Source organism: Megalops cyprinoides, chromosome 17 (genome assembly GCF_013368585.1).
Source record: "Megalops cyprinoides isolate fMegCyp1 chromosome 17, fMegCyp1.pri, whole genome shotgun sequence".
Classification (NCBI taxonomy): domain Eukaryota; kingdom Metazoa; phylum Chordata; class Actinopteri; order Elopiformes; family Megalopidae; genus Megalops; species Megalops cyprinoides.
In genome coordinates, this window is record NC_050599.1 from 17,755,463 (window position 1) to 17,769,126 (window position 13,664).

Consider the following 13,664-nt stretch of genomic DNA (forward strand, 5'->3'; position numbering starts at 1 on the left):
AACCCACTGGACTCAGACATCAGTATTGTTGGATGCAGAGACAAATTCCAGCGCAGTATCAGGCTTACGCAGACGCAGTGAAACCGACACCATAAGTTACAGCACAATCATCTGAGAAGCTGGAGCCATGCCTCCTTCAGTGTGTCAGGAATATCACACTAAGACTCAGTCTCCTTCAGTGTGTCAGAAATAACACACTAGCACACTGTCTCCTTCAGTGTCTCAGGAATAACAGACTAGGACCCAGCCTCTTCAGCGCATCAGGAACAACACACTTGGACCCTACGCTGGGCAGCTGCAACTCTGCTTGTGGTATAGATAGATTGTATAGATAGAGTGGTCCTGTGTAGGGAAAATGTCACAGGGGCCATAGGGGAAATTCTTCATTTCCCACCGGGACTTCAAATCAGACTGCTCTCTCCCTCGCTGTCTCGTTTTTGCTGTCTCTTTTTCACACACACACACACACACACACACACACACACACACACACACACACACACAGGCGCACACAGTCAGAGCGACATAAGAGGCATCTGTTTGTGTGCTTAAACCGCACCGCAGGGTGTGTGGTTAAAACAGCACTTAATAGTGTAAGTTTAAATACGGTACTGTGTGGTTAAATACAGCACCGTATAGTTTAGAACAGCAGTGAAGATGCATTCAGTCCGCTGTGCTTCATTCTGTGATATGTACCACAGTGGACCCCAATCCACATACATCCTGTTCCACTGTTATACACTGTACATACATGGCTGATTGCATAAGATTAATAGGCATAGATTAAAATAAACATCAAGTGAAAAAATTGCTTGGACTGATGCTCTTACAGACAAATCAAACAGTTTCTCATAAAGAGGTCTACATTGCTTTGAAGGAATCTTGGGCTCATTTAGGTTCAGTACAGTTTTGCATGTCAGACCTCCTTGAGGAAAAAAAGAAGAACCTTACTTCCCACACAAGTCTTTGGTGGCAAAGTAATCAAGGACCACTAACTATAATCAAAAGAAATCAGTCCATCCACAAGAATACACATCACTACTGAAGAGTTCAGGGTTTATAAATGTATACATCTTGTATACGCTCAGACACCCAGGTGTTTTTCATTACAGAAAAAATGCTGAAGGAGCTGCAGTCTGCAGTGTTCTGAGCTCTCTTCTTGCTCACGCTCTTTGCCATTACACACAATACACTTTGCACTTGCACAGAAATAGGAACGGGCAGCCATTTCTGTTTTCGACAAATGCTGCAATTTCAAATGATCACAGAAGCACTCGCGGCAATTCATCACATCGTATTCTTAGCATCTTTTCATCAGTATCGACTAAAATAAAGTCAAACTTGAGTCAGCTCTGCTTTCTGTTGTCATTGCAGCAGAATTAAGTATTGATTTTCTTCTCGGAATGTTATAAAGTCCTCTCTCTACAAAAACATTTTGGATATCCACTTCAATAGAACATGTATAATGAACACAAAGATGTATTTGTCTTCTTCTGGTAAAGTAAGTCTTGCTTGAGAGGAACAACAAACACACAAACAAACACCAATTCCGAGAAAGAAGAGAGAGGCCCTGATTCCAGAGTCCCTCACACTCTGAGAAATCTTATGAAGGGGTGACACAGAAACAATTGATAGTTTAAAATCAATTCATCTTAAATTCATAAGTTAACACTCCTTAATAATTTATTACTATTTCATTACATTGCGTTCATTTAGCTCTTATCCAGATCAACTTCCAGCACAAAATTCATCCTGAAGAGCTTCACCTCAGCTCGACACTAACATGTAGCCAGACCCATAATGCTCACTGAAATCACTGCAATTTCCCAATGTTGCTACCAAATCAAGAGACATTTCTAACTACTGAAAGACTCTGATATTCAACAGTAATCCACATTAATTTTTATCCACATTTATCAAAAAGTACTGCCAAAGCAGGAAGGGACTGAGATACATGGAGCACAAAAGCAGGAAGGGACTAAGATACATGGATGCTAAAGCATGTAGGGACTAAGATACTTGCAACAAAAAAGCAGGAAGGCACTGAGATGCACGAGGCATTTCTAGGAAGCCCCCACACGAGACATGTCCGTTTACCTCCGCTTCCTGGCACTATATTTAGGAGAGGGACGAGGTGACACTCTTTTCTGTTTTCACCTGCCTAAATTTAGCTTCACCCAGCTGCTTGGGATTTCCACAAAGCCCAACAACATTGCACTTGTTAATGGACGAATATACCTCCTTTGCCTTTGATAGATTTGGTAGCGACACGGGATAGGCACAGACACTCCAGTTATGTGCTACTGAGCTGATTCTGTAGTTTAGGATCACTTGCACACTAGATAAACATGCTGTTGAGTTCTAGCCCACAGCTCCTGTTCTTTTTCTCCTTTGCATATCCTATAGTATTATACAGCATCAGACTGGGCAGAAAACTGGAAAGGATTGTAAGTGGTTGGAAAATATTGTAAGTGGTTGATTAGAACAATGTTTACTTGAAATCAGCATTAAGCCATCACACATATTCAGTGAAGTCTGCCAATTAATTTGCACCCAGGACTTTTAACAAAGGATACATATCACAACTATGTCTTAAAAGAACACAGATCTTATATCTGCATTTAATCATTATCTCACCAAGCTATTCTAAATTATATACCCATCCCCTGTACCGTAACTGGAAGTGCTAGAGGCCAATCACTGTTTCTTAATGCTAAAATGAAGTAATGACTCCTATTTATTTCGATAAATGGTTAAGTAACTTGATTCAGAAAAAAAAACATATCCTAATATGATTTTAAGATTTAAAGGGCCGTTTCATCAATAAACATCGATTCTATAAGAGGCTATTTTTCATTTTCTCGTACACTCTGTAGAGGCTGGTTCCGTACAACCCTCTTAATAAATGACTCCTTCCTTTTGCTCTTTCCATGTGTTAACGACGGCTAAGCAAAATGTACTGTAAAGAATAGCCTGCATTTTCCGATGAATAAAAATAGCCTGCTTTTTCCAATAAATAAACCAACATTTGTGGGAGAGAAGATGGCTGTAATTATTCACTTTTGGAGCCGTATAATTTGATAGAGAAAAAATGTTGGTATACTCAGACACAAATCCACTACCCCAAAAAGAAATACAATTTTAAGTAAAGCGATTACAATGGTAAATGTTCCACTCACCCCTTTGCTGCGCTCGGCTGCATTGCCATAGCAACGCCACGAGTGCAAGAAACGATAGACTTTTCATTTTCAGATTTGTTACTTCTTCATTACTGTACAGTCTGTCGGAGGCGCTTTTTGTGCGGTGGAGCGAACGCACTGAATTCGAGAGGAATGTCAAACGGTGACTTTTAAAAGTTCAAGAGGAAACGCTCCCCCTGCCTTTGGACATAGGGGTCCCACTGCGCGGAAATAAATAAATAAATAAATGTTCTCAACAAACTTTCCTTCACTTTCAAAGAATGGTCAATTCATGGAATACGAAATACAGCTAATAAACAAGTGTTATATATAACATTTTTAAATCTAAAAATACCTATAACGTTGCATGTAGTGATAAGTCTTAAGATTAATACAAATTACACGACGTTGTATATCTGTGATTTAACATTCTTACATACATGCCACCTGTAGTTTCATAATGTATTGGTCGATCATTTTAAATCGATTTTTTTTGTGCCAGCTTCACATATTTGAGCATGAATTTGGATACAGGGCTAATCTAAAAGTTATAGTTAACGTTCTTCTAAGTGCATAATTTTGGAACATTAAGCTCTATTGCCCCCTCTAGTGTTACGTACAATTACCTCGCCGTATGGGGTCAGGTATGAGATTTTGGAAGGTCCTCTGCGACGACGACAGGTAGCAGTACATAGAGTTGAACCTTTACAAACCTTCACCGTGTTTTTAAGACAACATAAATGTAAACAGCATCTCTAAAACTACATACAAAAGTAGAATCCAATTTTGCAACTTTAGAGCGTTAATTAACAAGAAAGTATTTTGATTCAACATGTCCCCCGATTAAGTCTAATTATGCCTGCTTGGATTTTGTTATCTCATAGTATAATTGATGCCTATTTAAACCTGAAATACAAAATGATTTCCTTGAGAAACCGCTCTACAACCTGTCAATCAGCTACCCTGTGCATGCAGGGCGATTTGAATGTCATGAGGAGCCAATTTAAACTTTCAGAGGTGGGTCTTGTGTGCACCAGACCTTGTTCACTTCTTACGCTCTCTAGCCCTGGATTGACATGAGGGAGCCTTACGAGTCGAAGTTTGCGGTTCGAGTGAAATCAGCTCCAGACCAGTTGTCTCCAGTTAGACTAAGTGCCCAGTAACTGTTTATCCCACTGTGGAGCAGAAGAGTTCAGAGGAAGGGCTTAAGCAGTGAGCTCTAAAGATGTCTGGTCTGTGGCTGAGCTGGCTAGGGACGCGCGCAGAGATTCTGAGGATCTGCGGTCTTCCCGGCGGCGGGGATGAGGAAAGTCTGGGGTTCATCCAACGGGATGAGCTGAGCAGGACATACGGGGACGGGGTAGAGGAACTGGGGGAACCCCTCGCCCTGCAGCAGGACCCTCACAGCGGTCCGATGGAAGCCCCCCAAAACATTGACTGCCCCAAAATAACCACATGGGAGGCAGCCTGGAATGTCACCAACGCCATTCAGGTAAACACCAGCCAGGTAACCTGCTGAGATCATGGCACTCATGAGAGTCCTACCACAGGGTGACATAGAAATGCAATAGATTATCATATAGAATAGACGTAAGCTGTCTTTATATGACCATAGCATTTATAACAGTGTATGAAAACATCCAACTCATATTATTTTACTCTTACTTCATTAACTGATTATATTTCAGTGGAAGCTTGCATGTATAGGGTTAGTAAAATTGTGTAATTTACCTCACCAAGAGCTGTTCTGAGTGTCTGAGATTCTTTAGGCTAGTGTGAGGGGGTCTTTGATAAACACACCACTTTCGATAAACACTGTTTTCTCACACCACTAAATGCTTCATTTGTTTTTGCAAATTGCTTTAACTGAGTATGGCACGGGCTTGCTGGATCTCAATAATGCAGTCATAAACACCAATAAAAGAATAAATTGATAAATCAACCAGTGTTCAAGTTTTAGGTTCATTATATCATCTTTATTTTGTTTGCATTTCATAGTAAAGCACAACTGAATGCAGATTAACAGTCTTAGCTGTAAACAGCACCATGTGCTCTTACAACACTGCCTGCCGACTGTCCTCTTTATCCATCCACGTGCTATCAGCAAAACACATCGCTGTGTTTCCCTGTGTCAGATTTCAACAATGCGGTTTGCCCAATCCATTGTTTCCCATAAGAAAAGCATAGGAGGTAGGTTGTTCAGATGACCCAGTGAGGTGTTTGTCAGCATATGAATAGCTACTTCTTGTACAGTCATCACAGACTAGTCAGTAAGTCAGTGTGTGCCTGCCAGCCAGTTTTGTGACTACTTAAAAAAAATCAAACCACAAAATGTGTTCTCAATCATTTAGAGTTTAGTGTATCACATGCTAGTATGTAGCAATTTTTTAACAATTAACATTTAAGATTTCTGACCCTTGCATCTTCACTTATGATGACTAACAATTATCTGGAGGATTCTCCTCTCACTCACAGAGCAATGCTGGCTCCTTCTCTCTCCAGGGTATCTTTGTTCTGGGATTGCCTTATGCCCTCCTGCACAGCGGGTATCTAGGCTTGTTCCTTCTCATTTTGGCTGCAGTCATCTGCAGCTACACCGGTAAGATCCTGATTGCCTGCCTGTACGAGGACACTGAAGAGGGTCATCCCGTCCGGGTCAGGAGCACCTACGAGGAAATCGCCAACGCCTGCTGCCCGCGGCTGTGCCCCCATCTCGGGGGGAAGATTGTCAACGTGGCACAGGTGGTTGAGCTCATGATGACCTGCATCCTGTATCTGGTTGTCAGCAGCAACCTGGCGAGCCACAGCTTCGCTTTCATTCCGCTCCCTCCGGCGACCTGGTCGGTGATCACCTTCCTCCCGCTCGTACCCTGCATGCTGATCCGGGACCTGCGCGTGGTCTCGAGGCTCAGCCTGCTCTGCTCGCTGGCCCAGTTCCTCATCACCTTCATGGTGATGGCGTACTGCCTGACCCAGGCGCACCGCTGGTCATGGAGGAGGATGTCGCTCCCCGTGGATTTCCAGAAGCTGCTGGTGTCTGTCGGGGTCATCATCTTTAGCTACACCTCCCAGATCTTCCTCCCTACTCTTGAGGGCAGCATGATGGACAGGGGGAGCTTCGCCAGCATGATGACCTGGACCCACTCCCTCGCCTGCGTCTTCAAGACGGCCTTCTCCGTGCTGGCCTTCCTCACGTGGGGCGAGGAGACCAAGGAGGTGATCACCGACAACCTGCCCGGCGGCCTGCGGGCTGTGGTCAACCTCTTCCTGCTGGTGAAGGCGCTGCTGTCCTACCCCCTGCCCTTCTACGCCGCCGCCGAGGTTCTGCAAGGCTGTGTGCTAAAGCGGGGGATGGAGCCCGCTGGGATGCAGAAGAGCACGCTGGTCCTGAGGGGCGCTCTGCTGCTGCTGACCTTCCTCATCGCCATGTACATGCCCCACTTCTCCCTGCTCATGGGCCTGACCGGCAGCATGACCGGCGCCGCCATGACCTTCCTCCTGCCCTCGCTCTTCCACCTGCAGCTCAAATGGACCAAGCTGGACAGGCGGCTCAAGATCCTCGATTTCCTGATCTTAGTTCTGGGATCCCTGTGCAGCGTGTCCGGGGTCATCTGCTCTGTTAAAGGAATGGGTGAGGCCTTTGCCGGTAGATAAACTTACTTTTAGAATGTACCAGGAGCAAAGGACTGCATTAATTCAAGTAATTAACAAACATACAGTATACTGTTTGTAATGAAGAAATAATAAAATAATGGTTGAGATTGTTTAATTACACAACTAAACACTAAAATGCTTGTATTTCTGCCTTAAAGAGATACACACAGCATATTGAACAGGGCATGACTGAGCGAGATACCTAACAACCAGACTTTGTCAGATGCTTTCTCTCTTCATTACCATGGTAAAGACATCCTGATGGCTTGAATTTCATTGTATCTACAGCATATTTTGGCAGGTGACCAAAGCAAATTCATGTACAGAGATGCATGAAAAGTATAAGTTTTGTTATTGTAAGTATATAAAGTGTATTGACATTGTCTGATGTAAAAATTTTGATTACCATGTTAAATTTGAAAAAGTCAAAGCTTAAATGAATTGCCAAAAAATGACTGTGATGTCAGACAGGGTGTATCTTGCTGAAACATTAAAATCATAATGAGATATCATCTTAAATGACCTCTTCTGTGATATGCAATCTGTGTGTTATTAAGCTAATGACTACACCAAGGTGGCTTTCACATCTGTTTCTCACACCTCATGTGATATTCCTCTGTACTCATTGGTCAGCTAATAAGGTTAAAATGTTAATTGCATTTTAAGGGCATCTGTATTTTATCTATTGTTTATTTATCCTTTATTTAAGCAGGAAAATCCCATTGAGATTGAAATCTCCTTTGCAAGGTGTACCTGATCTGTAACAGATCAATATATTTTTTTGCAAAGAAAAATCTAAGAATACAAATATTTTTCATTTTTCTTGTTTGTATTCACTCTAAACTGGAATTGAACACAGAAATTGGAGATCCATATTACATATTATAATAAAAATAAACTCTCTTACTGATGCATTATCACATACTTCACAGTGAAGGGATAGGAAACTTTGATGATTGAAGGAAATTTCTATAGCATATCTTCTTACATCCATTCTTGACAGATGACATCAGTTGGCAAGCACATTTTATATGTTGTTAATATGTTTCTTTATCACAGCATGCTGTATCCTCCCTTCAGGCGTAAACGGAAACACGCCTGTTTAAAACAGCTGTCATTACTAGCTGATTGTGAAATGTTATGAGCTCAGCTCCAGCGTTTGCATTGTATCTATACTGGCTTGATATGAGTCTGGGGCCTGAGTACACTTATTTGTGTTGTCAGTCCACTCCTTCAAAAGATAGAACAGCTGGGGCATCTGATTTAATGAGCTTGTCAACACGGCCCTGGAAACAGAAAACACCGATTTTGATGATGGCCAGCAGTGAGATTGTGAAAACCCGGACGAAACCCTTTCTTGCCGTAACCAGACAGCCTCTTCAGTCACAACAGACATGTTCCATCTTGGTCTACCTCTCGAAGGAGCGTCTTTGGCAGACATATGCAGATTCCTGCAGACTCCAGAGAGCACATGTACTGTAGATTTCCAACCGCCACACCACAGAGCTGCCAAATACATTGTGAGTCAAGTCTCAAACCTCCTCTAAAAGGGTCTCCATGTTCTCCAAGTGTGAAATTCAGCAAAGCTTCTGGTAAGTATGACTCACACAGACAAAGCTTTGCCTGATTTCACATAAACTTAGCTTTATAGTTTTCTTGCCTAAGTGAAAACACACAGTAGTCTTTTCTTATATAAATGAAAGACATGCTTAAACCAAATGAATTGTCATTTTGACGCTTGCAACAGAGGGATTATTATCAGTTCACATACCTTTTCAGTTTTTAATGCTTTTTGATTTACAGTGATGCTAATTCAGGAAAGAATTTCTTACCTTGAATATCAGTCACCTCTAAGGGCTTTGAGTTTTAGATACTCTCATGTTCAGTAAAGATACATAAATTTGATGAGTTGATATGATTTGGGTGTTAGATTCTGTTTGTAAATGACTGGTTGTTAAAATGATCATTTTATTTGTTTCTTCCAGTTAAGTCACCCTCATCTGAAGAAAGAATGATTACAGATGTTACCATGCAATATAAAAAAATCACCATTTACTGATGCTATAGGTTTCATTTATATGTAATCCATTTAATTTCAATTGTAAACAAACACATTTGCCTGGATGTTCTAAGGCAAATATTGACTTCCAGAATAATGATGCTTAACAAATGTATTAAATATGTATAGTCTTAATGCTTCCAGTGTCTGAATCATTAAAAAAAAATGTTTTCCCCAGAATGCTAATGGAATTGTTAATAGTTGGTCCTGGAGATTCGAATCACCTACCTTTGTTCTGGGAAGGTCAAGTTCCACTCCACTGCAATAGTAAGAAAACCAGAGCTGTATTTCAATAGGGCACTTTTAAACTCAGGGTGAAATTAAATATTACATCTGTACTGATTTTGCTTCCCTCTGTCCAATTGATTTTTTAATGGGGATGACAAGACTAGTTCGTGACCACAACGTTTGTTGATTTTTCCTCCATTTCAATGGTAGAGTAGCAATACATTTATTAAACTTTGTTACGGGCCAGACATTTCTAAAAACATTAACAAAGCGCTTGTCGGATGCAATTTTCCTCTCTCAAAAATATCTTAAAGGATAATAATTTCTTTGTCGAGCATTGATTGGTGTATGAATTGCCTTCCATCCAGTACTTTGGAAGTAAGTCATATGACTTACTGTTGAACATCCACAATGCAGGGTGGAGTTGGAACTGTAGCCTGCTGCAACAGTACAGCCTATTTCATAAAGAATAAGCTGAGGACAATATCTCTTAATTATTGGGAAATGTGAGACATCAGTCAGTAGTTGGCTGTCAGTATTTGACCAAAGCAGACCCATTTGCTTGAGTGATTAATGTAGTCAGAAATAACTAGACAATATTACGAGCCACCCAATGCATCTGCTCTCCATCTAAGAACATAGCATTCTTTATGTTCACTTTGATCTGTTATTTGAGACTACTGGACTGTACTGATTATTTTGTCCATGTTTTTTTTTTTCAACCACGTGCAACACTTAGCAGTAAGATAAGATGCTGATGAAACTTTCATTTGTGCTATGTCATCAGGGTAGCTATCTGATGCCACTCAACTGAAAAAGCAGTCTGAGGTAATGAGATGTGGTCAAAGCCACAAATCAAATTACAATTGAAAAAAAATAATGATGCATAATAAACATGAAATATTCATTTTGTGGACTCATTGATTTTCTTCTGGATTAATATAAAAGGTGTTCACAGAACATCACTTTCAGATTGTGGTTTTTAGTGTGGAAAGTTTTTTTTTTTCGTTTGCCTCAAAGGCAGCTTCTGGCACTTTAAATATTTTGTTGTTTCAAAGAGGAAATTTTCCCTTTCAACCCAAACACTCCACTGTTTGCAGTACATATTTTAAGGTTTTACTTGTATAGCATAAAATGTTTATACACGTCACCTTCACTATGGTTTAGCTTGATTTTTAACTTTCCAGTGTTGAAACATTTTGAAACGTGCTGGAACTTTGAAAACGTCTACTTTAAGTGCAAAGCTTCAGGACCGCTTTACTTTTTTCATTTGAATGTAATATATTTAAATGTGCCTTTGGGTGTACCAGTCCCATCTTTCTAGTGTACATGATTCTTACGGGGCACCTAATTCCCATCGGATGATCCCCATCATTTCCAGTTGTGTGCGGCATATTTGTTCTGAATAATTACAGCAACATTAACATCACTCATACAGAGCAATGCATCTGCGCAGTGGAATGCGTATCTGCTCAGGCCAATGCGAGCATAAATGCATAAACAGATGTTTACGGATTTTACGAAATTTGGCTGAAGTCACTGGGATTTTCATATGGGCCAAATCCACAGCCATTTCCTCTGTCTAAGCTTTGATTTGATTGGAAAGTGGCCGGCTTCAATTGCATTTCGATTTACTTCCCACACACCCTCCACGTTTGCGACCCACACACCCGTAGAGCAACTACCAAATGGGTTGCGGCATTCTCTGCGCTACCATGTGATAGCGTCTGATTCTGAGCAATACCCGCTCCTGAACCACCATGCATGAGGAGATTAGAGACCTCTGAAGCTGCAGGAAATGTCAGGATGGCTTGTTGGAACTGCCACGTCTCCTCTGTGCCGTGCCGGCCGATTTATTTCTAAAGCTTTCTCAAATGGCTGTTCACGCAGGGCGCGGCATGGGCTCGGCATTCTCTGCAGCACGTTTGATATGGGCAGAATGGAGAGAGCCGTCAGTAAAAGCAACGTGGCTCTTTTTTTTTTTTGTTCCGGCCTGTGAGAGGTTTTTGAACGGCTTAGACTGCAGACTAGTGCTCTTCTTGCTGCCTCTATTAATCTGGGGAGAGAATACAGTACTAACCTACAGATAGTAAACGGTCTCCCTGCGGAACTACAATGACTTCCCATCTGAGCCAGACAGCCGGTAATTGCGAAATCCATGTTAGACTTCAGTCAGAAATACAAAGGAGAAGCTTCTTCTTATCTAGTTAGACTGATGTTGTCCGTTAAATGTGTTAATGTGGTCCGATAAATGTGCGACAAAAGCCAGTTATATCCCAGTGCTATATTTTGATGAAACTAGCCAAGTTCTCAGCTGCTATTTTAAAACAATATGACGAATATGAACACTGTGGGCGACTCACTCATGTCGTCAATAATATCCGGGCAAATGTGTTCCCTTTATCAAAAGCCTCAACTTCATAAATATGTAGTTGTTAGTTATATGCAGATTACATGGACTTTACAATATAAATCAATCAATAACACATTTAATATGTAGCAATATACTTGTTTGTAAATCAAATTATTTTACAGAGTGTGCTGTCCATTTTTGAAACTTTGTTATAGCTTGCAGGTTTATTTCCTAGTTGCTGTGACAACATGCTGCTATGGGAGGCCATTCAGTACAAAATGAGTTAAGTTGGATGTTTCATACAGAAAAGCGCACAGCACTCTGTATGATATGATTTAATTCTTGTAAGTAGTTGATTCTTAAAAGTGAAGCTCAGATTGAGGGTTAAAATGGGCATTTATGTTTTTTTCCAAGAGTTAAATCAGATTTAGACTATATCCGGGTTGTGTAGTTTCTTCCAGAACCCTTATGTACCAGGGGGACCATCTGTTTGCGATGATGTTATACCTGTCAGAGTTGTCATGTTACAGTAAGGGTGTTCATTAGGGTCCTTTTCTGAACTGCAGTATATGACATGAATAGAAAAGATGCATGATTCTATCAGTTTCACAGGTAACACCTTGACATGAGCTTTCAAATGTGTGAGTGTAGAACAGGGGAACACATATGCTGAGGTCTTACTACAATGTTTAAGTATTTATTAGGTGTTATGATCCAAGCTGTGACGTGTAATTACTTGTAGTAACTGCTACAGGCAGTTTTTAAGCAAGCATAGACATATGATATGCAGTGTACAGCAGTACATGAATAGAAAAGATGCCTTATCCCCTGTTAGTTTTGAGTATTTGGGACTTAGAATGGATACCATACTCTCATCTTCTCCGTAATAAAAAAATAAAAACAGTTTCCAGGCCACATGTGGTAATGTCAGCTAAATTGTTTGTGCATGTTTTAGTATTGATTCATAGAGAACAAATTCTTATGTGCGTAACTTACTTCTTGTATGCTGGAAGTGTTTTGTGGAGATGTAGAGGTATTCACAATATGTGACTCAAACTGTTTCCTTTGACAACGATTCCCTGATATTTACAACAATTCTATACAAAATGTTTGCCTTACTAAGTGTAGAATGCAAAACTAAAATCTTAATTATGGTTCACACCCAGTGTTAAGTGCAGAACTCCACATATGTGTTAAAGATGCTAATATGATATTCAACTTTATTTGCAATATAATAAATAAATGTTTATTTTCACCCCAATTCATGAGAGATTAATGCATGCTAAATATGCCTATTTCAGCACAGGACTGACAGTCAACAGTGAATGTTATAAGAAACTTTAAATAGTACAAGGTGCTCCCATGAGACTAAGAGAACGCATTTTTGATACGTATCGATTAGGGATCCACTTCCTTGAAGGCACCGTGGGAATTCTCCAGTGTAGAAAGCGTGACTGCTTTGTGTCAGCTGAGATGCAGCTACTCACAGCTTTGCGCTGAATGGCATGACGACAGCTTTATTAACATTTCTCCTCATTTCTGGCGTCTGTTCTCCGAAAGGGATTTTTTTTTGCATTACTTACGGCTGCTTTGCAAGGCCTTGCTTGATGTCTAGGGAAGTTGGATTTAGTGACAGCTGCCAGGGATGGCTCTGTGCTTTAAAATAATTCCAACAGAGGGCACCAGGCCTCACTCAGGGAGACACACAGCAGCACCTCTTTCTATGCACACACCCAAACCAATTATCTGAATGTGCACTTCTCAGAGAATGAATGGTGAGTGTGTTTTTAAGAGACTGCATTAACCCAGTTGTAAGGTATCGATTGGGGTCCCTACCCAAAGAAAGGGAAAGAGCAGAGATTGCTATTTTCAATTCTGCCCCTCTTGGCTGTATCTCTTTCTATTCCACTTCAATCTACAGGCGTAATGAGGCCATTAAGAGCCTTCAGCTCAGTGTCCCACACCATTGTTTTCTTATTGTTGGGGCCCTTTATAGCAGGATGTCTTTCAGCCGGGCCTGAACTCTCCACAGCTCCCTTTGGCTTGCCAGTCTTTTCGCAGATATTGGATTTGGGGCAGGCAGCAAACAGAGGTTATATGCAGCTGTATCTTTCCCATCTGCTGACCTGCACCCCCCCCCCCCCCCACAACCCCCACCCTAACACACACACACACACACACACACACGCAC

The 13,664-nt window shown here is 41.1% G+C and overlaps 2 protein-coding genes across 2 annotated transcripts in view; one reads left to right on the plus strand and one right to left on the minus strand.

The window, feature by feature from the left end:
• Positions 1-3,305, minus strand: part of lama2 (laminin, alpha 2) — a 102,239-nt gene extending 98,934 nt beyond the window's left edge. Inside the window, exon 1 of the mRNA XM_036549514.1 lies at positions 3,180-3,305. Coding sequence (XP_036405407.1) covers positions 3,180-3,246 — 67 coding nt within the window. The 5' untranslated portion in view covers positions 3,247-3,305. The remainder of the gene's footprint in view (positions 1-3,179) is intronic.
• Positions 3,306-4,404: 1,099 nt separating this feature from the next.
• si:dkey-126h10.1 (vesicular inhibitory amino acid transporter) lies at positions 4,405-6,833 on the plus strand. Its single transcript, XM_036550297.1, has 2 exons — positions 4,405-4,671; positions 5,682-6,833. Exons 1-2 carry the CDS (start codon positions 4,405-4,407, stop codon positions 6,831-6,833), a joined length of 1,419 nt encoding a protein of 472 aa, XP_036406190.1.
• The last annotated feature ends 6,831 nt before the right edge of the window (positions 6,834-13,664 follow it).

Bases quoted from the DNA above. Each gene is read 5' to 3' on its own strand.
- si:dkey-126h10.1 (XM_036550297.1), top strand. From the start codon at position 4,405: ATGTCTGGTCTGTGGCTGAGCTGGCTAGGGACGCGCGCAGAGATTCTG. The intron at 4,672-5,681 runs GTAAACACCAGC...TTCTCTCTCCAG, and splicing joins ATGTCACCAACGCCATTCAG to GGTATCTTTGTTCTGGGATT.